This window comes from Lineus longissimus, chromosome 11 (genome assembly GCF_910592395.1).
Source record: "Lineus longissimus chromosome 11, tnLinLong1.2, whole genome shotgun sequence".
NCBI lineage: Eukaryota > Metazoa > Nemertea > Pilidiophora > Heteronemertea > Lineidae > Lineus > Lineus longissimus.
The window spans coordinates 11,459,658-11,483,051 of NC_088318.1; the positions used below are offsets into that span (position 1 = coordinate 11,459,658).

The 23,394-nt window shown below is 52.1% G+C and overlaps 1 protein-coding gene across 1 annotated transcript in view; it reads right to left on the minus strand.

Annotated features, from left to right (window-relative positions):
* Positions 1–1,318: 1,318 nt before the first annotated feature.
* The window catches only part of LOC135495279 (mucin-2-like), a 33,469-nt gene continuing 11,393 nt past the window's right edge, over positions 1,319–23,394 (minus strand). Inside the window, exons 13-27 of the mRNA XM_064783742.1 lie at positions 22,211–22,789; positions 21,431–21,676; positions 20,975–21,028; positions 18,053–18,652; positions 13,052–13,339; positions 12,311–12,730; positions 7,289–8,098; positions 5,474–5,782; positions 4,769–5,278; positions 4,345–4,627; positions 3,650–3,799; positions 3,363–3,482; positions 3,071–3,235; positions 2,426–2,665; positions 1,319–1,757 (exon numbers count right to left, since the gene is read on the minus strand). Of these exons, the coding sequence (XP_064639812.1) occupies positions 1,660–1,757; positions 2,426–2,665; positions 3,071–3,235; positions 3,363–3,482; positions 3,650–3,799; positions 4,345–4,627; positions 4,769–5,278; positions 5,474–5,782; positions 7,289–8,098; positions 12,311–12,730; positions 13,052–13,339; positions 18,053–18,652; positions 20,975–21,028; positions 21,431–21,676; positions 22,211–22,789 (4,872 nt within the window). The 3' untranslated portion in view covers positions 1,319–1,659. The remainder of the gene's footprint in view (positions 1,758–2,425; positions 2,666–3,070; positions 3,236–3,362; positions 3,483–3,649; positions 3,800–4,344; positions 4,628–4,768; positions 5,279–5,473; positions 5,783–7,288; positions 8,099–12,310; positions 12,731–13,051; positions 13,340–18,052; positions 18,653–20,974; positions 21,029–21,430; positions 21,677–22,210; positions 22,790–23,394) is intronic.

The following is a 23,394-nucleotide window of genomic DNA, read 5'->3' on the forward strand; positions in this document are numbered from 1 at the left end:
CGGGTGCTTTTTCTGCGTGTATAATTGAACAATGCTATTGTGGTAGTTAGCTTTTGTACCAAATGGTGGACCAAAGGGTTATTGTTCCCAGGTTCCCATCGCGACCACCACACGTTGAGCATAATACAATACAAAGGTTATTGAGTATTGTTATCCCTCCATCACTGACCATCTTGACACACAATGGTCTGATAGTAAAATATTCAGTTGAGAGCTGAGCGTCAACAAGGACAATTATACATGTAGCTATAAAAACAACATATATTGGGCAATCGTAATATAAGTAGGAGAAAACCGAAGTCCCCGGAGGAAACCTTCGCTATCCAAGCAGGGAGGTGTAATACAGGCAACCTGCATGCCTAATGGGGTCATCTTATATCCCACCGGGTTCTATGTTCCCAAGGTACATCACACGGTTGGTTTTGGACGTACGTAGACGGGTCTAGAAAAAGGTCAAAATCAGTGAGCAGAAACTTACTCAGACACTTGATTTAAATAATAGATATATGTATTTATCAACAAGATTTACAATTTACAACAATGAACACATGCGATTGTATTGACTAGAAAAGTCATTTTGTTGAAAGACTGACTCACGCAAGCAATAAAAAAATCAGCTAAGTTCCAGCACGGGTGTAGCCGTGGTTAAAGTCTGTGTATCTGCATTCTGTTCATTAGGTCATTTCTTTACATGATTAGATATTAAACTTATTACCTGGTTGTTTCTTTCTCATGCTTTTTGTTTTCGTCGGTCTGACGAGTTTTACTGTTCTGAAAAAATCGCTAGACAAACGCAGTGCTGCGGCCGGTATACACCAAATAATGAATGAAACCCGGATATTATTTACTAAAATACATGTGCATCAACCTCGCAATGAGAGGAATCGCTGCCATCATTTGCCGCGGATATACCAGAAGAGAAAATGTTGGCTAGAGATCAGTAAGCACCCGGTGACCAATGCCGAGGCTTGGCGATTGTTTAAGCATGTATTGGCCTTGCATTACACGTAGACATGTACATGTATTCGACTGGTGCAAGGTATTTGTGAGAATATCTGATCTCCTTCATATAAATCTATGATCAAAAGAAAGGTCTATAGATGCTCAACCTTAATATGGGTTCATCGCAGCCAGTCATAACCAATCAAAATAGACCACACGATGACGTCACTTCTTTTATCCAATCGCACCAACATGATGGAAATTACCTAGAGCTGATAGCTTCTTAAGAAGATAAACCAATCTTACTGATACAGACGGATGTCATGACGTCTGTCGAATCAAACTGTTCGTACTAAACCATTTTTGCAATGGAAGCTGTCATTGGGTGTTGAAAAACGCTATGTTATAATCAGGCTTCCATGAGGCGCTGTTCGGAATAGGATGATACGATTTTTAAAAAAATGATACGGCTTTCTACACGCTTTGCTTTGAAATTCGGAATCAGTGATATATGCATTTGTTTTCAGAAATCGTTAGGCCTTATCTCTTGCCTTACAAATTTGTTTCCATCGGCCGGCAGTGATTTCTTCAGGTTTTTTTATACATTGTATCTATGAATATATATCTGCTTCGATAATAATGATTGTGAATCGTAATCGATAATTGTTCTAAGTATCAGTAACCGTCGAATTGTGTCCTTTAAGTGTCTCTGCAAGCTCACCGGCAGAGGGCCTTGGTGCAGAGCTTGGTAAAACGTCCGTTCACGCCACACATACATCTGTTACATGAGGAATACGGACTCTGCATCCATTCACCTGGAATATCAAGGGAACTATAGTTGAGAATTTATGTTTTATACTGTTTTTGTTGTTGTTGTCTCTTCATAAGGCAGGCTTCCAATGAGTGCGATTGCGAGAACGCATCAATCACGACTTTGCTATTTGCTTAACTGCACCCATATGAAACAAATACAAGCTTTTACTTTTTGCGATGTCACATGGCTGTTCGATTCAAGCAATATTGCATTCAGTGGATATCTTTGAAATATGTTTCCACTGAATGCGATTTCGCATGCTTTTAAAACCCCTGCGATTTTTGCCCTGTTTGGGCGCAATACAGCGTGAAATGATAATGCACTGCCGCATGCGTTGGCAATATTATGCAGTGTAAGTAAACGTATCCTAAATATTGCAAAATCACAACTGTACAGTTTCGAGAGGAGAAATAGAACTGACTGCCAGTGGTTTCAATTTGGAAAGTGTGAAACAGTTTCCGTTAAAAATGGTCAAGAAGATTCAAACAGAACGCCACATTGACCGCCGCCGTGCCGGAAGTCATGTGTAAAAAAAACAACCACGACGACTGCACCGGTAAAGCAGGAACAAGGGTCTCTGATTGGACAATAAGAAAGTCTACCACCAATCTTACTGAATGACTCTAATGAAGCTTATCAAATTCTTTCGCATGAGTTTCCGAAACGTACCTGGTTTTGAACAAGGCTTTCCTTCGGAGTCTTCGCTGCTGCCAAGCTTGAAAGTGGAATCTTTGACCACCTCCTGCATTTTCAGTGGGATCTCCGTGACCTTATAGTCAGTGTCCTCACCCCGGTGAAGGAGTTTCGCCTGGATCTCTACGCATCCCTTCATGGTGCAACTCGTGATGAAGCCATCTTTACTGCATTTACAGTTGTTGCAACTGTCGAAAGGCGAGGCGATCGTTTGACCTAAAATTGATGGAATGAGTGAGTTAGAAAAACAAGGGAATTAGCCAGTCAGGCTATGCTTTAGAGTATTGCGCATTTATTGCTTTGGGTCGTTAAAGCTTGACTATTTGCCCAAGTTGCTTAGGACACTGTTAACCCCCGCTAAAACTTCACATTTCGGGCCCCAGTTGCGCATACAGGACACCGTTTAGCACCTGTGTTTACCACGGATATCTATAAAATGTCATCTGTTGACAGAAACTCAGCAGAAACTATCAGTTTTAGGAAACGGTAAATGATTAACAAAGATGGAAAAGGCCCTGTAAGTGTGAATGGCCATTAAAGTCAGGGAAAATTAGGCAATGAATGAGTTCTCTCTTTAATAGTCGGGGGTTTAGACTCGACAACCAAGCTACATGTACATACCTTTATGTTCGCAGTGGACCTTTCCATTGTTGGCATCTGAACCTACACTGACATCAATCTCGACCACATTGTCAGTGCACAGTCTCAATGTGCATCCCACAAGGTAGCCATCATTGCCACACAGGCAACGGTTGCAGTTATCAGCTGGGGACGGGACTGTCTGACCTTGAATTAACAAAAACTGCATTAGCCTTGAGAATTAAGATATTAAAACCCTATTTGTGAATCAATGCGATCTCACAAATCAGAAACTCGCTGACGTTTGGACGGTTATTTTGGGGCTGGTGTTTACCTGGCATTTCACACGTGACCGTCGCCTCCACGCATGACATCTGGGTACATCCGGTGATGAAGCCATCTTCTCCACAGATGCAGCGGTTGCAGCCATCGAACGGAGAGGGAACAGCAGATCCTGGAAAATGGAGAGACTCATGGTAAATATTCATGAATATGGGTAGCACGCATACAGTGTACTCTTTTCTTTAATATCGCATATGCGTAGGATGCGTTGCATCGACAAAAATCGCTCGTTTGTTGGGCGCTTAACGTCTGAGATGGTCCTAAAATTAGAGCACCCACCTGGATTATCACAACGGGTTTTGTTCTCTTCCTTCTCGACCGGAATAGCAATGTCTTCGGGACAAGCCATGAGAGTGCAGGCTTGAACGAATCCGGACTCGTCACATGTACATGTATTACACGAGTCGTAGGGAGAGGGAACAGATTCACCTAGAAAAAACATATAAAGAATCAAAAGATTATTGGGTTATTAGGGATTTCTCACAATTACAGTAAGCGCTGAAAACCTGTCCATCTGAGCTGACACTTCAGAGAACAAGTACCCTCCTTATACAACAGAAAAGAGGAATTCGCTATTTCGGACAGGCAAGCAAATATGTCATCAGGTATGAATGAATTATAATTGTGCAAGGTTTCAAATTTACGTTGGCTTGAAAAGGGCATCACATGACTTTTTTTTTTCAACATGAAATTTTTTTTTTCAGGAAATATCTCCATCGATGGACTTATTATCAGTCCATCGATTAAGATGATATCAATATCACGATCACTCGAAATAATACTTCCACCGATCGAGACAATTCCTGAAAAAAAAGTTTCATGTTGAAAAAAGATCATCTGATGTCCTTTCCCAGCCACCGTACGAATTGGATGAAAATCAGCTAGATGAGAAGGCCAAATACAAAAAGCTCCTTGATTAACATTTGCACTGTCTGAACAAACTACATTTTTTAAAAGAAGAAAAGTTAACATACCAGGCTTATCACATGATTTGACAGGAGCTTCAGTAACGGCCGGCGCTTCCGACTCATCAGTTGGGGATTCGGTTTCCTCTGCTGTGGCTTCAGTCTCAGCAGATGGAGCCTCGGTCTCTCCGGATGGTGACTCAGTTTCCTCTACCGTGGCTTCAGTCTCAGCAGATGGAGCCTCGGTTTCTTCAGATCGGGACTCAGTTTCCTCAGCTGTGGCTTCAGTCTCAGCAGATGGAGCCTCGGTCTCTTCGGATGGTGACTCAGTTTCCTCAGCAGTGGCTTCAGTCTTAGCAGATGGAGCCTCGGTCTCTTCAGATGGGGACTCGGTATCCTCAGCAGTGGCTTCAGTCTCAGCAGATGGAGCCTCGGTCTCTTCAGATGGGGACTCAGTTTCCTCAGCAGTGGCTTCAGTCTCAGCAGATGGAGCCTCGGTCTCTTCGGATGGTGACTCAGTTTCCTCAGCAGTGGCTTCAGTCTCAGCAGCTGGAGCCTCAGTCTCTTCAGAAGGGGACTCGGTTTCCTCAGCAGTGGCTACAGTCTCAGAAGATGGAGCCTCGGTCTCTTCAGATGTGGACTCAGTTTCCTCAGCTGTGGCTGCGGTCTCAGCAGATGGAGCCTCGGTCTCTTCGGATGGTGACTCAGTTTCCTGTACTGCGACTTCAGTCTCAGCAGATGGAGCCTCGGTCTCTTCAGATGGGGACTCAGTTTCTGCTGCTGTGGCTCCAGTCTCAGCAGATGGAGCCTCGGTCTCTACGGATGGCGACTCAGTTTCCACTGCTGTAGCTTCAGTCTCAGTAGATGGAGCCTCGGCTTCTTCGGATGGTGGCTCAGTTTCTTCTGCTGTGGCTTCAGTCTCAGCAGATGGAGCCTCGGTTTCTTCAGATTTGGACTCGGTTTCCTCTGCAGTGGCTTCAGTCTCAGAAGATGGAGCCTCGGTCTCTTCAGATGGGGACTCAGTTTCCTCAGCAGTGGCTTCAGTCTCAGCAGATGGAGCCTCGGTCTCTTCAGATGGGGACTCGGTTTCCTCAGCAGTGGCTTCAGTCTCAGCAGATGGAGCCTCGGTCTTTTCAGATGGGGACTCAGTTTCCTCAGCTGTGGCTGCGGTCTCAGCAGATGGAGCCTCGGTCTCTACGGATGGTGACTCAGTTTCCACTACTGCAGCTTCAGTCTCAGCAGTTGGCGCCTCGGTTTCTTCAGATGGGGACTCAGTTTCCACTACTGCGGCTTCAGTCTCAGCAGTTGGCACCTCGGTTTCCTCAAATGGGGACTCAGTTTCCGCTGCTGTGGCTTCAGTCTCAGCAGATGGAGCCTCGGTCTCTTCGGATGGTGACTCAGTTTCTTCTGCTGTGGCTTCAGTCTCAGCAGATGGAGCCTCCGTCTCTTCGGATAGTGATGCAGTTTCCTCAGCAGTGATTTCAGTCTCAGCAGATTGAGCCTCGGTCTCTTCAGATGGGGACTCAGTTCCCTCAGCAGTGGCTTCAGTCTCAGCAGATGGAGCCTCGGTCTCTGCAGATGGGGACTCAGTTTCCTCAGCAGTGGCTTCAGTCTCAGCAGATGGAGCCTCGGTCTCTTCGGATGGCGACTCAGTTTCCTCAGCAGTGGCTTCAGTCTCAGCAGATGGAGCCTCGGTCTCTTCGGATGGTGACTCAGTTTCCTCAGCAGTGGCTTCAGTCTCAGCCACTGGAGCCTCGGTCACTTCAGATGGGGACTCAGTTTCCTCAGCAGTGGCTTCAGTCTCAGCAGATGGAGCCTCGGTCTCTTCGGATGGTGACTCAGTTTCCTCAGCAGTAGCTTCAGTCTCAGCCACTGGAGCCTCGGTCTCTTCAGATGGGGACTCGGTTTTCTCAACAGTGGCTTCAGTCTCAGCAGATGGAGCCTCGGTCTCTTCAGATGGTGACTCAGTTTCCTCTACTGCGGCTTCAGTATCAGCAGATGGCGCCTCGGTTTCATCAGATCGGGACTCAGTTTCCGCTGCTGTGGCTTCAGTCTCAGCAGATGGAGCCTCCGTCTCTTCAGATGGGGATTCGGTTTCCTCAGCAGTGGCTTCAGTCTCAGAAGATGGAGCCTCGGTCTCTTCAGATGGTGACTCGGTTTCCTCAGCACTGGCTTCAGTCTCAGCGGATGGAGTCTCGGTCTCTTCAGATGGGGACTCAGTTTCCATAGCTGTGGCTAAGGTCTCAGCAGATGGAGCCTCGGTCTCTTCAGATGGTGACTCAGTTTCTACTACTGCGGCTACAGTCTCAGCAGATGGAGCCTTGGTCTCTTCAGATGGGGACTCAGTTTCCGCTGCTGTGGCTTCAGTCTCAGCAGATGGAGCCTCGGTCTCTATGGTTGGTGACTCAGTTTCTTCTACTGTTGCTTCAGCCTCAGCAGATGGAGCCTCGGTCTCTTCAGATGGGGACTCAGTTTCCTCAGCAGTGGCTTCAGTCTCAGCAGATGGTACCTCGGTCTCTTCAGATGGGGACTCAGTTTTCTCAGCTGTGGCTGCGGTCTCAGCAGAACGAGCCTCGGTCTCTTCGGGTGGTGACTCAGTTTCCTCTACTGCGGCTTCAGTCTCAGCAGTTGGCGCCTCGGTTTCTTCAGATGGGGATTCAGTTTCTTCTGCTGTGGCTTCAGTCTCAGCAGATGGAGCCTCCGTCTCTTCGGATGGTAACTCGGTTTCCTCAGCAGTGGCTTCAGTCTCAGCAGATGGAGCCACGGTCTCTTCAGATGGGGACTCAGTTTCCTCAGCAGTGGCTTCAGTCTCAGCAGATGGAGCCTCGGTCTCTACAGATGGGGACTCAGTTTCCTCAGCAGCGGCTTCAGTCTCAGCAGATGGAGCCTCAGTGTCTTCAGATGGGGACTCTGTTTCCTCAGCAGTGGCTTCAGTAGCAGCAGATGGCGCCTCGGTTTCTTCAGATGGGGACTCAGTTTCCTCAGCAGTGGCTTCAGTCTCAGCAGATGGAGCCTCGGTCTGTTCAGATGGGGACTCAGTTTCCTCAGCAGTGGCTTCAGTCTCAGCAGATGTAGCCTCCGTCTCTTGGGATGGCGACTCAGTTTCCTCAGCAGTGGCTTCAGTCTCAGCAGATGGAGCCTCAGTCTCTTCAGATGGGGACTCGGTTTCCTCAGCAGTGACTTCAGTCTCAGAAGATGGAGCCTCGGTCTCTTCAGATGGGGACTCAGTTTCCTCAGCACTGGCTTCAGTCTCAGCAGATGGAGCCTCGGTCTCTTCAGATGGGGACTCAGTTTCCTCAGCACTGGCTTCTGTCTCAGCAGATGGAGCCTCGGTCTCTTCAGATGGGGACTCAGTTTTCTCAGCTGTGGCTTCAGTTTCAGCAGATGAAGCCTCAGTCTCTACGGATGGTGACTCAGTTTCCTCTACTGTGGCTTCAGTCTCAGCAGTTGGCGCCTCGGTTTCTTCAGATGGGGATTCAGTTTCTTCTGCTGTGGCTTCAGTCTCAGCAGATGGAGCCTCCGTCTCTTCGGATGGTAACTCGGTTTCCTCAGCAGTGGCTTCAGTCTCAGCAGATGGAGCCTCGGTCTCTTCAGATGGGGACTCAGTTTCTTCAGCAGTGACTTCAGTCTCAGAAGATGGAGCCTCGGTCTCTTCAGATGGGGACTCAGTTTCCTCAGCTGTGGCTGCGGCCTCGGTCTCTACGGTTGGTGACTCAGTTTCCTCAGCAGTGGCTTCAGTCTCAGCCACTGAAGCCTCAGTCTCTTCAGATGGGGACTCGGTTTCCTCAACATTGGCTTCAGTCTCAGCAGATGGAGCCTCGGTCTCTTCAGATGGGGACTCAGTTTCCGCTGCTGTGGCTTCAGTCTCAGCAGATGGAGCCTCGGTCTCTATGGTTGGTGACTCAGTTTCTTCTACTGTTGCTTCAATCTCAGCAGATGGAGCCTTGGTCTCTTCAGATCGGGACTCAGTTTCCTCAGCAGTGGCTTCAGTCTCAGCAGATGGAGCTTCCGTCTCTACAGATGGGGACTCAGTTTCCTCAACAGTGGCTTCAGTCTCAGCAGATGGAGCCTCCGTCTCTACATATGGGGACTCAGTTTCCTCAGCAGTGGCTTCAGTCTCAGCAGATGGAGCCTCGGTCTCTACGGTTGGTGACTCAGTTTCCTCAGCAGTGGCTTCAGTCTCAGCCACTGAAGCCTCAGTCTCTTCAGATGGGGACTCGGTTTCCTCAACATTGGCTTCAGTCTCAGCAGATGGAGCCTCGGTCTCTTCAGATGGGGACTCAGTTTCCTCTATTGCGGCTTCAGTCTCAGCAGATGGCGCCTCGGTTTCTTCAGATGGTGACTCAGTTTCCGCTGCTGTGGCTTCAGTCTCAGCAGATGGAGCCTCCGTCTCTTCAGATTGGGATTCGGTTTCCTCAGCAGTGGCTTCAGTCTCAGCAGATGGAACCTCGGTCTCTACAGATGGGGACTCAGTTTCCTCAGCAGTGGCTTCAGTCTCAACAGATGGAGCCTCGGTCTCTTCAGATGGGGACTCAGTTTCCGCTGCTGTGGCTTCAGTCTCAGCAGATGGAGCCTCCGTCTCTACAGATGGGGACTCAGTTTCCTCAGCAGTGGCTTCAGTCTCAGCAGATGGAGCCTCGGTCTCTACGGTTGGTGACTCAGTTTCTTCTACTGTGCCTTCAGTCTCAGCAGATGGAGCCTCGGTCTCTTCAGATGGGGACTCGGTTTCCTCAGCAGTGGCTTCAGTCTCAGCAGATGGAACCTCGGTCTCTTCAGATGGGGACTCAGTTTCCTCAGCTGTGGCTGCGGTCTCAGCAGATGGAGCCTCGGTCTCTTCGGATGGTGACTCAGTTTCCACTACTGCGGCTTCAGTCTCAGCAGATGGAGCCTCGGTCTCTTCAGATGGTGACTCGGTTTCCTCAACAGTGGCTTCAGTCTCAGCAGATGGAACCTCAGTCTCTTCAGATGGGGACTCGGTTTCCTCAGCAGTGACTTCAGTCTCAGAAGATGGAGCCTCGGTCTCTTCAGATGGGGACTCAGTTTCCTCAGCACTGGCTTCAGTCTCAGCGGATGGAGCCTCGGTCTCTTCAGATGGGGACTCAGTTTTCTCAGCTGTGGCTGCGGTCTCAGCAGATGGAGCCTCGGTCTCTTCGGATGGTGACTCAGTTTCCTCTACTTCTGCTTCTGTCTCAGAAGATGGAGCCTCGGTCTCTTCAGATGGGGACTCAGTTTCTGCTGCTGTGGCTTCAGTCTCAGCAGATGGAGCCTCAGTCTCTACGGATGGTGACTCAGTTTCCTCAGCAGTTGCTTCAGTCTCAGCCACTGGAGCCTCGGTCTCTTCAGATAAGGACTCGGTTTCCTCAACATTGGCTTCAGTCTCAGCAGATGGAGCCTCGGTCTCTTCAGATGGGGACTCAGTTTCCTCTATTGCGGCTTCAGTCTCAGCAGATGGCGCCTCGGTTTCTTCAGATGGGGATTCAGTTTCTTCTGCTGTGGCTTCAGTCTCAGCAGATGGAGCCTCCGTCTCTTCGGATGGTAACTCGGTTTCCTCAGCAGTGGCTTCAGTCTCAGCAGATGGAGCCTCGGTCTCTTCAGATGGGGACTCAGTTTCTTCAGCAGTGACTTCAGTCTCAGAAGATGGAGCCTCGGTCTCTTCAGATGGGGACTCAGTTTCCTCAGCTGTGGCTGCGGCCTCGGTCTCTACGGTTGGTGACTCAGTTTCCTCAGCAGTGGCTTCAGTCTCAGCCACTGAAGCCTCAGTCTCTTCAGATGGGGACTCGGTTTCCTCAACATTGGCTTCAGTCTCAGCAGATGGAGCCTCGGTCTCTTCAGATGGGGACTCAGTTTCCGCTGCTGTGGCTTCAGTCTCAGCAGATGGAGCCTCGGTCTCTATGGTTGGTGACTCAGTTTCTTCTACTGTTGCTTCAATCTCAGCAGATGGAGCCTTGGTCTCTTCAGATCGGGACTCAGTTTCCTCAGCAGTGGCTTCAGTCTCAGCAGATGGAGCCTCCGTCTCTACAGATGGGGACTCAGTTTCCTCAACAGTGGCTTCAGTCTCAGCAGATGGAGCCTCCGTCTCTACAGATGGGGACTCAGTTTCCTCAGCAGTGGCTTCAGTCTCAGCAGATGGAGCCTCGGTCTCTACGGTTGGTGACTCAGTTTCCTCAGCAGTGGCTTCAGTCTCAGCCACTGAAGCCTCAGTCTCTTCAGATGGGGACTCGGTTTCCTCAACATTGGCTTCAGTCTCAGCAGATGGAGCCTCGGTCTCTTCAGATGGGGACTCAGTTTCCTCTATTGCGGCTTCAGTCTCAGCAGATGGCGCCTCGGTTTCTTCAGATGGTGACTCAGTTTCCGCTGCTGTGGCTTCAGTCTCAGCAGATGGAGCCTCCGTCTCTTCAGATTGGGATTCGGTTTCCTCAGCAGTGGCTTCAGTCTCAGCAGATGGAACCTCGGTCTCTACAGATGGGGACTCAGTTTCCTCAGCAGTGGCTTCAGTCTCAAGAGATGGAGCCTCGGTCTCTTCAGATGGGGACTCAGTTTCCGCTGCTGTGGCTTCAGTCTCAGCAGATGGAGCCTCCGTCTCTACAGATGGGGACTCAGTTTCCTCAGCAGTGGCTTCAGTCTCAGCAGATGGAGCCTCGGTCTCTACGGTTGGTGACTCAGTTTCTTCTACTGTGCCTTCAGTCTCAGCAGATGGAGCCTCGGTCTCTTCAGATGGGGACTCGGTTTCCTCAGCAGTGGCTTCAGTCTCAGCAGATGGAACCTCGGTCTCTTCAGATGGGGACTCAGTTTCCTCAGCTGTGGCTGCGGTCTCAGCAGATGGAGCCTCGGTCTCTTCGGATGGTGACTCAGTTTCCACTACTGCGGCTTCAGTCTCAGCAGATGGAGCCTCGGTCTCTTCAGATGGTGACTCGGTTTCCTCAACAGTGGCTTCAGTCTCAGCAGATGGAACCTCAGTCTCTTCAGATGGGGACTCGGTTTCCTCAGCAGTGACTTCAGTCTCAGAAGATGGAGCCTCGGTCTCTTCAGATGGGGACTCAGTTTCCTCAGCACTGGCTTCAGTCTCAGCGGATGGAGCCTCGGTCTCTTCAGATGGGGACTCAGTTTTCTCAGCTGTGGCTGCGGTCTCAGCAGATGGAGCCTCGGTCTCTTCGGATGGTGACTCAGTTTCCTCTACTTCTGCTTCTGTCTCAGAAGATGGAGCCTCGGTCTCTTCAGATGGGGACTCAGTTTCTGCTGCTGTGGCTTCAGTCTCAGCAGATGGAGCCTCAGTCTCTACGGATGGTGACTCAGTTTCCTCAGCAGTTGCTTCAGTCTCAGCCACTGGAGCCTCGGTCTCTTCAGATAAGGACTCGGTTTCCTCAACATTGGCTTCAGTCTCAGCAGATGGAGCCTCGGTCTCTTCAGATGGGGACTCAGTTTCCTCTATTGCGGCTTCAGTCTCAGCAGATGGCGCCTCGGTTTCTTCAGATGGTGACTCAGTTTCCGCTGCTGTGGCTTCAGTCTCAGCAGATGGAGCCTCCGTCTCTTCAGATTGGGATTCGGTTTCCTCAGCAGTGGCTTCAGTCTCAGCAGATGGAACCTCGGTCTCTACAGATGGGGACTCAGTTTCCTCAGCAGTGGCTTCAGTCTCAGCAGATGGAGCCTCGGTCTCTTCAGATGGGGACTCAGTTTCCGCTGCTGTGGCTTCAGTCTCAGCAGATGGAGCCTCCGTCTCTACAGATGGGGACTCAGTTTCCTCAGCAGTGGCTTCAGTCTCAGCAGATGGAGCCTCGGTCTCTACGGTTGGTGACTCAGTTTCTTCTACTGTGCCTTCAGTCTCAGCAGATGGAGCCTCGGTCTCTTCAGATGGGGACTTGGTTTCCTCAGCAGTGGCTTCAGTCTCAGCAGATGGAGCCTCGGTCTCTTCAGATGGGGACTCAGTTTCCTCAGCACTGGCTTCAGTCTCAGCAGATGGAGCCTCGGTCTCTTCAGATGGGGACTCAGTTTTCTCAGCTGTGGCTTCAGTCTCAGCAGATGGAGCCTCAGTCTCTACGGATGGTGACTCAGTTTCCTCTACTGCGGCTTCAGTCTCAGCAGTTGGCGCCTCGGTTTCTTCAGATGGGGATTCAGTTTCTTCTGCTGTGGCTTCAGTCTCAGCAGATGGAGCCTCCGTCTCTTCGGATGGTAACTCGGTTTCCTCAGCAGTGGCTTCAGTCTCAGCAGATGGAGCCTCGGTCTCTTCAGATGGGGACTCAGTTTCTTCAGCAGTGACTTCAGTCTCAGAAGATGGAGCCTCGGTCTCTTCAGATGGGGACTCAGTTTCCTCAGCTGTGGCTGCGGCCTCGGTCTCTACGGTTGGTGACTCAGTTTCCTCAGCAGTGGCTTCAGTCTCAGCCACTGAAGCCTCAGTCTCTTCAGATGGGGACTCGGTTTCCTCAACATTGGCTTCAGTCTCAGCAGATGGAGCCTCGGTCTCTTCAGATGGGGACTCAGTTTCCGCTGCTGTGGCTTCAGTCTCAGCAGATGGAGCCTCGGTCTCTATGGTTGGTGACTCAGTTTCTTCTACTGTTGCTTCAATCTCAGCAGATGGAGCCTCGGTCTCTTCAGATCGGGACTCAGTTTCCTCAGCAGTGGCTTCAGTCTCAGCAGATGGACCCTCCGTCTCTACAGATGGGGACTCAGTTTCCTCAACAGTGGCTTCAGTCTCAGCAGATGGAGCCTCCGTCTCTACAGATGGGGACTCAGTTTCCTCAGCAGTGGCTTCAGTCTCAGCAGATGGAGCCTCGGTCTCTACGGTTGGTGACTCAGTTTCCTCAGCAGTGGCTTCAGTCTCAGCCACTGAAGCCTCAGTCTCTTCAGATGGGGACTCGGTTTCCTCAACATTGGCTTCAGTCTCAGCAGATGGAGCCTCGGTCTCTTCAGATGGGGACTCAGTTTCCTCTATTGCGGCTTCAGTCCCAGCAGATGGCGCCTCGGTTTCTTCAGATGGTGACTCAGTTTCCTCAGCAGTGGCTTCAGTCTCAGCAGATGGAACTTCGGTCTCTACAGATGGGGACTCAGTTTCCTCAGCAGTGGCTTCAGTCTCAACAGATGGAGCCTCGGTCTCTTCAGATGGGGACTCAGTTTCCGCTGCTGTGGCTTCAGTCTCAGCAGATGGAGCCTCCGTCTCTACAGATGGGGACTCAGTTTCCTCAGCAGTGGCTTCAGTCTCAGCAGATGGAGCCTCGGTCTCTACGGTTGGTGACTCAGTTTCTTCTACTGTGCCTTCAGTCTCAGCAGATGGAGCCTCGGTCTCTTCAGATGGGGACTCGGTTTCCTCAGCAGTGGCTTCAGTCTCAGCAGATGGAACCTCGGTCTCTTCAGATGGGGACTCAGTTTCCTCAGCTGTGGCTGCGGTCTCAGCAGATGGAGCCTCGGTCTCTTCGGATGGTGACTCAGTTTCCACTACTGCGGCTTCAGTCTCAGCAGATGGAGCCTCGGTCTCTTCAGATGGTGACTCGGTTTCCTCAACAGTGGCTTCAGTCTCAGCAGATGGAGCCTCGGTCTCTTCAGATGGGGACTCGGTTTCCTCAGCAGTGACTTCAGTCTCAGAAGATGGAGCCTCGGTCTCTTCAGATGGGGACTCAGTTTCCTCAGCACTGGCTTCAGTCTCAGCGGATGGAGCCTCGGTCTCTTCAGATGGGGACTCAGTTTTCTCAGCTGTGGCTGCGGTCTCAGCAGATGGAGCCTCGGTCTCTTCGGATGGTGACTCAGTTTCCTCTACTTCGGCTTCTGTTTCAGAAGATGGAGCCTCGGTCTCTTCAGATGGGGACTCAGTTTCTGCTGCTGTGGCTTCAGTCTCAGCAGATGGAGCCTCAGTCTCTACGGATGGTGACTCAGTTTCCTCAGCAGTTGCTTCAGTCTCAGCCACTGGAGCCTCGGTCTCTTCAGATAAGGACTCGGTTTCCTCAACATTGGCTTCAGTCTCAGCAGATGGAGCCTCGGTCTCTTCAGATGGGGACTCAGTTTCCTCTATTGCGGCTTCAGTCTCAGCAGATGGCGCCTCGGTTTCTTCAGATGGTGACTCAGTTTCCGCTGCTGTGGCTTCAGTCTCAGCAGATGGAGCCTCCGTCTCTTCAGATTGGGATTCGGTTTCCTCAGCAGTGGCTTCAGTCTCAGAAGATGGAACCTCGGTCTCTACAGATGGGGACTCAGTTTCCTCAGCAGTGGCTTCAGTCTCAGCAGATGGAGCCTCGGTCTCTTCAGATGGGGACTCAGTTTCCGCTGCTGTGGCTTCAGTCTCAGCAGATGGAGCCTCGGTCTCTACAGATGGGGACTCAGTTTCCTCAGCAGTGGCTTCAGTCTCAGCAGATGGAGCCTCGGTCTCTACGGTTGGTGACTCAGTTTCTTCTACTGTGCCTTCAGTCTCAGCAGATGGAGCCTCGGTCTCTTCAGATGGGGACTTGGTTATCTCAGCAGTGGCTTCAGTCTCAGCAGATGGAACCTCGGTCTCTTCAGATGGGGACTCAGTTTGCTCAGCTGTGGCTGCGGTCTCAGCAGATGGAGCCTCGATCTCTTCGGATGGTGACTCAGTTTCCACTACTGCGGCTTCAGTCTCAGCAGATGGAGCCTCGGTCTCTTCAGATGGTGACTCGGTTTCCTCAACAGTGGCTTCAGTCTCAGCAGATGGAGCCTCGGTCTCTTCAGATTGGGACTCGGCTTCCTCAGCAGTGACTTCAGTCTCAGAAGATGGAGCCTCGGTCTCTTCAGATGGGGACTCAGTTTTCTCAGCTGTGGCTGCGGTCTCAGCAGATGGAGCCTCGGTCTCTTCAGATGGGGACTCGGTTTCCTCAGCACTGGCTTCAGTCTCAGCGGATGGAGCCTCGGTCTCTTCAGATGGGGACTCAGTTTTCTCAGCTGTGGCTGCGGTCTCAGCAGATGGAGCCTCGGTCTCTTTGGATGGTGACTCAGTTTCCTCTACTTCGGCTTCTGTCTCAGAAGATGGAGCCTCGGTCTCTTCAGATGGGGACTCAGTTTCTGCTGCTGTGGCTTCAGTCTCAGCAGATGGAGCCTCAGTCTCTTCGGATGGTGACTCAGTTTCCTCAGCAGTTGCTTCAGTCTCAGCCACTGGAGCCTCGGTCTCTTCAGATTGGGACTCGGTTTCCTCAACATTGGCTTCAGTCTCAGCAGATGGAGCCTCGGTCTCTTCAGATGGGGACTCAGTTTCCTCTATTGCGGCTTCAGTCTCAGCAGAAGGCGCATCGGTTTCTTCAGATGGTGACTCAGTTTCCGCTGCTGTGGCTTCAGTCTCAGCAGATGAAGCCTCCGTCTCTTCAGATGGGGATTCGGTTTCCTCAGCAGTGGCTTCAGTCTCAGCAGATGGAACCTCGGTCTCTACAGATGGGGACTCAGTTTCCTCAGCAGTGGCTTCAGTCTCAGCAGATTGAGCCTCGGTCTCTACGGTTGGTGACTCAGTTGCTTCTACTGTGCCTTCAGTCTCAGCAGATGGAGCCTCGGTCTCTTCAGATGGGGACTCGGTTTCCTCAGCAGTGGCTTCAGTCTCAGCAGATGGAACCTCGGTCTCTTCAGATGGGGACTCAGTTTCCTCAGCTGTTGCTGCGGTCTCAGCAGATGGAGCCTCGGTCTCTTCGGATGGTGTCTCAGTTTCCACTACTGCGGCTTCAGTCTCAGCAGATGGAGCCTCGGTCTCCTCAGATGGTGACTCGGTTTCCTCAACAGTGGCTTCAGTGTCAGCAGATGGAGCCTCGGTCTCTTCAGATGGGGACTCGGTTTCCTCAGCAGTGACTTCAGTCTCAGAAGATGGAGCCTCGGTCTCTTCAGATGGGGACTCAGTTTCCTCAGCACTGGCTTCAGTCTCAGCGGATGGAGCCTCGGTCTCTTCAGATGGGGACTCAGTTTCTGCTGCTGTGGCTTCAGTCTCAGCAGATGGAGCCTCAGTCTCTACGGATGGTGACTCAGTTTCCTTAGCTGTGGCTTCAGTCTCAGCAGATGGAGCCTCGGTCTCTTCGGATGGTGACTCAGTTTCCTCAGCAGTGGCTTCAGTCTCAGCCACTGGAGCCTCGGTCTCTTCAGATGGGGACTCGGTTGCCTCAACATTGGCTTCAGTCTCAGCAGATGGAGCCTCGGTCTCTTCAGATGGGGACTCAGTTTCCTCTATTGCGGCTTCAGTCTCAGCAGATGGCGCCTCGGTTTCTTCAGATGGTGACTCAGTTTCCGCTGCTGTGGCTTCAGTCTCAGCAGATGGAGCCTCCGTCTCTTCAGATGGGGATTCGGTTTCCTCAGCAGTGGCTTCAGTCTCAGCAGATGGAACCTCGGTCTCTACAGATTGGGACTCAGTTTCCTCAGCAGTGGCTTCAGTCTCAGCAGATGGAGCCTCGGTCTCTACGGTTGGTGATTCAGTTGCTTCTATTGTGCCTTCAGTCTCAGCAGATGGAGCCTCGGTCTCTTCAGATCGGGACTCGGTTTCCTCAGCAGTGGCTTCAATCTCAGCAGATGGACCCTCGGTCTCTTCAGATGGGGACTCAGTTTCCTCAGCTGTGGCTGCCGTCTCAGCAGATGGAGCCTCGGTCTCTTCGGATGGTGACTCAGTTTCCACTACTGCGGCTTCAGTCTCAGCAGATGGAGCCTCGGTCTCTTCAGATGGTGACTCGGTTTCCTCAACAGTGGCTTCAGTCTCAGCAGATGGAGCCTCAGTCTCTTCAGATGGGGACTCGGTTTCCTCAGCAGTGACTTCAGTCTCAGAAGATGGAGCCTCGGTCTCTTCAGATGGGGACTCGGTTTCCTCAACATTGGCTTCAGTCTCAGCAGATGGAGCCTCAGTGTCTTCAGATGGGGACTCAGTTTCCTCAGCAGTGACTTCAGTCTCAGAAGATGGAGCCTCGGTCTCTTCAGATGGGGACTCAGTTTCCTCAGCACTGGCTTCAGTCTCAGCGGATGGAGCCTCGGTCTCTTCAGATGGGGACTCAGTTTTCTCAGCTGTGGCTGCGGTCTTAGCAGATGGAGCCTCAGTCTCTTCGGATGGTGACTCAGTTTCCTCTACTTCGGCTCCTGTCTCAGAAGATGGAGCCTCGGTCTCTTCAGATGGGGACTCAGTTTCTGCTGCTGTGGCTTCAGTCTCAGCAGATGGAGCCTCAGTCTCTACGGATGGTGACTCAGTTTCCTCAGCTGTGGCTTCAGTCTCAGCAGATGGAGCCTCGGTCTCTTCGGATAGTGACTCAGTTTCCTCAGCAGTGGCTTTAGTCTCAGCCACTGGAGCCTCGGTCTCTTCAGATGGGGACTCAGTTTCCTCTATTGCGGCTTCAGTCTCAGCAGATGGCGCCTCGGTTTCTTCAGATGGTGACTCAGTTTCCGCTGCTGTGGCTTCAGTCTCAGCAGATGGAGCCTCCGTCTCTTCAGATGGGGATTCCGTTTCCTCAGCAGTGGCTTCAGTCTCAGCAGATGGAACCTCGGTCTCTACAGATGGGGACTCAGTTTCCTCAGCAGTGGCTTCAGTCTCAACAGATGGAGCCTCGGTCTCTTCAGATGGGGACTCAGTTTCCGCTGCTGTGGCTTCAGTCTCAGCAGATGGAGCCTCCATCTCTACAGATGGGGACTCAGTTTCCTCAGCAGTGGCTTCAGTCTCAGCAGATGGAGCCTCGGTCTCTTCGGATGGTGACTCAGTTTCCACTACTGCGGCTTCAGTCTCAGCAGATGGAGCCTCGGTCTCTTCAGATGGTGACTCGGTTTCCTCAACAATGGCTTCAGTCTCAGCAGATGGAGCCTCGGTCTCTTGAGATGGGGACTCAGATTCCTCTACTGCGGCTTCAGTCTCAGCAGGTGGCGCTTCGGTTTCTTCAGATGGGGACTCAGTTTCCGCTGCTGTGGCTTCAGTCTCAGCAGATGGAGCCTCGGTCTCTTCAGATGGGGACTCAGTTTCCTCTACTGCGGCTTCAGTCTTAGCAGATGGAACCTTGGTCTCTACAGATGGGGACTCAGTTTCCTTAGCAGTGGCTTCATTCTCAGCAGATGGAGCCTCGGTCTCTTCAGATGGAGACTCAGTTTTCGCTGCTGTGGCTCCAGTCTCAGCAGATGGAGCCTCCGTCTCTACAGATGGGGACTCAGTTTCCTCAGCAGTGGCTTCAGTCTCAGCAGATGGAGCCTCAGTCTCTTCAGATGGGGACTCAGTTTCCTCAGCAGTGGCTTCAGCCTCAGCAGATGGTGCCTCGGTTTCTTCAGATGGGGACTCAGTTTCCTCAGCAGTGGCTTCAGTCTCAGCAGATGGAGCCTCGGTCTCTTCAGATGGGGACTCAGTTTCTTCAGCAGTGGCTTCAGTCTCAGCAGATGTAGCCTCCGTCTCTTGGGATGGCGAGTCAGTTTCCTCAGCAGTGGCTTCAGTGTCAGCAGATGGAGCCTCAGTCTCTTCAGATGGGGACTCGGTTTCCTCAGCAGTGACTTCAGTCTCAGCAGATGGCGCCTCGGTTTCTTCAGATGGGGACTCAGTTTCCGCTGCTGTGGCTTCAGTCTCAGCAAATGGAGCCTTGGTCTCTACGGTTGGTGACTCAGTTTCTTCTACTGTGGCTTCAGTCTCAGCAGATGGAGCCTCGGTCTCTTCAGATGGGGACTCGGTTTCCTCAGCAGTGGCTTCAGTCTCAGCAGATGGAACCTCGGTCTCTTCAGATGGGGACTCAGTTTCCTCAGCTGTGGCTGCGGTCTCAGCAGATGGAGCCTCGGTCTCTTCGGATTGTGACTCAGTTTCCACTACTGCGGCTTCAGTCTCAGCAGTTGGAACCTCGGTCTCTACAGATGGGGACTCAGTTTCCTCAGCAGTGGCTTCAGTCTCAGCAGATGGAGCCACGGTCTCTTCAGATGGGGACTCAGTTTCCGCTGCTGTGGCTTCAGTCTCAGCAGATGGAGCCTCCGTCTCTACAGATGGGGACTCAGTTTCCTCAGCAGTGGCTTCAGTCTCAGCAGATGGAACCTCGGTCTCTTCAGATGGGGACTCAGTTTCCTCAGCTGTGGCTGCGGTCTCAGCAGATGGAGCCTCGGTCTCTTCGGATGGTGACTCAGTTTCCTCAGCAATGGCTTCAGTCTCAGCAGATGGAGCCTCAGTCTCTTCGGATGGCGACTCAGTTTCCTCAGTAGTGGCTTCAGTCTCAGCAGATGGAGCCTCGGTCTCTTCGGATGGTGACTCAGTTTCCTCAGCAGTGGCTTCAGTCTCAGCCACTGGAGCCTCGGTCTCTTTAGATGGGGACTCGGTTCCCTCAACAGTGGCTTCAGTATCAGCAGATGGAGCCTCGGTCTCTTCGGATGGTGACTCGGTTTCCTCACCAGTGGCTTCAGTCTCAGCAGATGGAACCTCGGTCTCTTCAGATGGGGACTCAGTTTCCTCTACTGCGGCTTCAGTCTCAGCAGATGGAACCTCGGTCTCTACAGATGGGGACTCAGTTTCCTCAGCAGTGGCTTCAGTCTCAGCAGATGGAGCCTCAGTCTCTTCAGATGGGGACTCGGTTTCCTCAGCAGTGGCTTCAGTCTCAGCAGATGGAACCTCGGTCTCTTCAGATGGGGACTCAGTTTCCTCAGCTGTGGCTGCAGTCTCAGCAGATGGAGCCTCGGTCTCTTCGGATGGTGACTCGGTTTCCTCAACCGTGGCTTCAGTCTCAGCAGATGGAGCCTCGGTCTCTTCAGATGGGGACTCAGTTTCCTCTACTGCAGCTTCTGTCTCAGCAGATGGCGCCTCGGTTTCTTCAGATGGGGACTCAGTTTCCGCTGCTGTGGCTTCAGTCTCAGCAAATGGAGCCTTGGTCTCTACGGTTGGTGACTCAGTTTCTTCTACTGTGGCTTCAGTCTCAGCAGATGGAGCCTCGGTCTCTTCAGATGGGGACTCGGTTTCCTCAGCAGTGGCTTCAGTCTCAGCAGATGGAACCTCGGTCTCTTCAGATGGGGACTCAGTTTCCTCAGCTGTGGCTGCGGTCTCAGCAGATGGAGCCTCGGTCTCTTCGGACTGTGACTCAGTTTCCACTACTGCGGCTTCAGTCTCAGCAGTTGGAACCTCGGTCTCTACAGATGGGGACTCAGTTTCCTCAGCAGTGGCTTCAGTCTCAGCAGATGGAGCCACGGTCTCTTCAGATGGGGACTCAGTTTCCGCTGCTGTGGCTTCAGTCTCAGCAGATGGAGCCTCCGTCTCTACAGATGGGGACTCAGTTTCCTCAGCAGTGGCTTCAGTCTCAGCAGATGGAACCTCGGTCTCTTCAGATGGGGACTCAGTTTCCTCAGCTGTGGCTGCGGTCTCAGCAGATGGAGCCTCGGTCTCTTCGGATGGTGACTCAGTTTCCTCAGCAGTGGCTTCAGTCTCAGCAGATGGAGCCTCAGTCTCTTCGGATGGCGACTCAGTTTCCTCAGCAGTGGCTTCAGTCTCAGCAGATAGAGCCTCGGTCTCTTCGGATGGTGACTCAGTTTCCTCAGCAGTGGCTTCAGTCTCAGCCACTGGAGCCTCGGTCTCTTTAGATGGGGACTCGGTTCCCTCAACAGTGGCTTCAGTCTCAGCAGATGGAGCCTCGGTCTCTTCGAATGGTGACTCGGTTTCCTCAGCAGTGGCTTCAGTCTCAGCAGATGGAACCTCGGTCTCTTCAGATGGGGACTCAGTTTCCTCTACTGCGGCTTCTGTCTCAGCAGATGGAACCTCGGTCTCTACAGATGGGGACTCAGTTTCCTCAGCAGTGGCTTCAGTCTCAGCAGATGGAATCTCGGTCTCTTCAGATGGGGACTCAGTTTCCGCTGCTGTGGCTTTAGTCTCAGCAGATGGAGCCTCCGTCTCTACAGATGGGGACTCAGTTTTCTCAGCAGTGGCTTCAGTCTCAGCAGATGGAGCCTCGGTCTCTTCAGATGGGGACTCAGTTTCCTCAGCAGTGGCTTCAGTGTCAGCAGATGGAGCCTCGGTCTCTTCAGATGGGGACTCAGTTTCCTCAGCTGTCGCTGCAGTCTCAGCAGATGGAGCCTCGGTCTCTTCAGATGGGGACTTAGTTTCCTCAGCAGTGGCTTCAGTCTCAGCAGATGGAGCCTCCGTCTCTACAGATGGGGACTCAGTTTCCTCAGCAGTGGCTTCAGTCTCAGCAGATGGAGCCTCGGTCTCTTCAGATGGGGACTCAGTTTCCTCAGCAGTGGCTTCAGTGTCAGCAGATGGTGCCTCGGTCTCTACGGTTGGTGACTCAGTTTCTTCTACTGTGGCTTCAGTCTCAGGAGATTGAGCCTTGGTCTCTTCAGATGGGGACTTGGTTTCCTCAGCAGTGGCTTCAGTCTCAGCAGATGAAACCTCGGTCTCTTCAGATGGGGACTCGGTTTCCTCAGCTGTCGCTGCGGTCTCAGTAGATGGCGCCTCGGTCTCTTCGGATGGGGATTCGGTTTCCTCAGCTTTGGCTTCAGTCTCAGCAGATGGAGCCTCGGTCTCTTCAGATGGGGACTCAGTTTCCTCTACTGCGGCTTCAGTCTCAGCAGATGGAACCTCGGTCTCTACAGATGGGGACTCAGTTTCCTCAGCAGTGGCTTGAGTCTCAGCAGATGGAGCCTCAGTCTCTACGGATGGTGACTCAGTTTCCTCAGCAGTGGCTTCAGTCTCAGCCACTGGAGCCTCGGTCTGTTCAGATGGGGACTCAGTTTCCTCTATTGCGGCTTCAGTGTCAGCAGATGGAGCCTCGGTCTCTACGGTTGGTGACTCAGTTTCTTCTACTGTGGCTTCAGTCTCAGGAGATTGAGCCTCGGTCTCTTCAGATGGGGACTCGGTTTCCTCAGCAGTGGCTTCAGTCTCAGCAGATGGAACCTCGGTCTCTTCAGATGGGGACTCAGTTTCCTCAGCTGTCGCTGCGGTCTCAGCAGATGGAGCCTCGGTCTCTTCGGATGGGGATTCGGTTTCCTCAGCTTTGGCTTCAGTCTCAGCAGATGGAGCCTCGGTCTCTTCAGATGGGGACTCAGTTTCCTCTACTGCAGCTTCAGTCTCAGCAGATGGAGCCTCGGTCTCTACAGATTGGGGCTCAGTTTCCTCAGCAGTGGCTTCAGTCTCAGCAGATGGAGCCTCAGTCTCTACGGATGGTGACTCAGTTTCCTCAGCAGTGGCTTCAGTCTCAGCCACTGGAGCCTCGGTCTCTTCAGATGGGGACTCAGTTTCCTCTATTGCGGTTTCAGTCTCAGCAGATGGAGCCTCGGTCTCTTCGGATGGTGACTCAGTTTCCTCAGCAGTGGCTTCAGTCTCAGCAGATGGAGCCTCGGTCTCTTCGGATGGCGATTCAGTTTCCACTACTGTAGTTTCAGTCTCAGCAGATGGAGCCACGGTCTCTTCGGATGGTGACTCAGTTTCTTCTCCTGTGGCTTCAGTCTCAGCAGATGGTGCCTCGGTTTCTTCAGATGGTGACTCAGTTTCCACTGCTGTAGCTTCAGTCTCAGCAGATGGAGCCTCTGTCACTTCGAATGGTGACTCAGTTTTTGCTGCTGTGGTTTCAGTCTCAGCAGATGGCGCCTCGGTGTCTTCGGATGGTGACTCAGTTTCCTCAGCAGTGGCTTCAGTCTCAGCAGATGGAGCCTCGGTCTCTTCGGATGGTGACTCGGTTTCCTCAGCAGTGCCTACAGTCTCAGCAGATGGAGCCTCCGTCTTTTCAGATGGGGACTCAGTTTCCTCAGCAGTGGCTTCAGTCTCAGCAGATTGAGCCTCGGTCTCTTCAGATGGGGACTCAGTTTCCTCAGCTGTGGCTGCAGTCTCAGCGGATGGAGCCTCGGTCTCTTCAGATGGGGACTCAGTTTCTGCTGCTGTGGCTTTAGTCTCAGCAGATGGAGCCTCCGTCTCTTTGGATGGTGACTCAGTTTCTACTGCTGTGGCTTCAGTCTCAGCAGATGGAGCCTCGGTCTCTTCAGATGGAGACTCGGTTTCCTCAGCAGTGGCTTCAGTCTCAGCAGATGGAGCCTCGGTCTCTTCAGATGGGGACTCAGTTTCTTCAGCAGTGGCTTCAGTCTCAGCAGATGGAGCCTTGGTCTCTTCAGATGGGGACTCAGTTTCCTCAGCAGTGGCTTCAGTCTCTGCAGATGGAGCCTCGGTCTCTTCGGATGGCGACTCGGTTTCCTCAACAGTGGCTACAGTCTCAGCAGATGGAGGCTCGGTCTCTTCAGATGGCGACT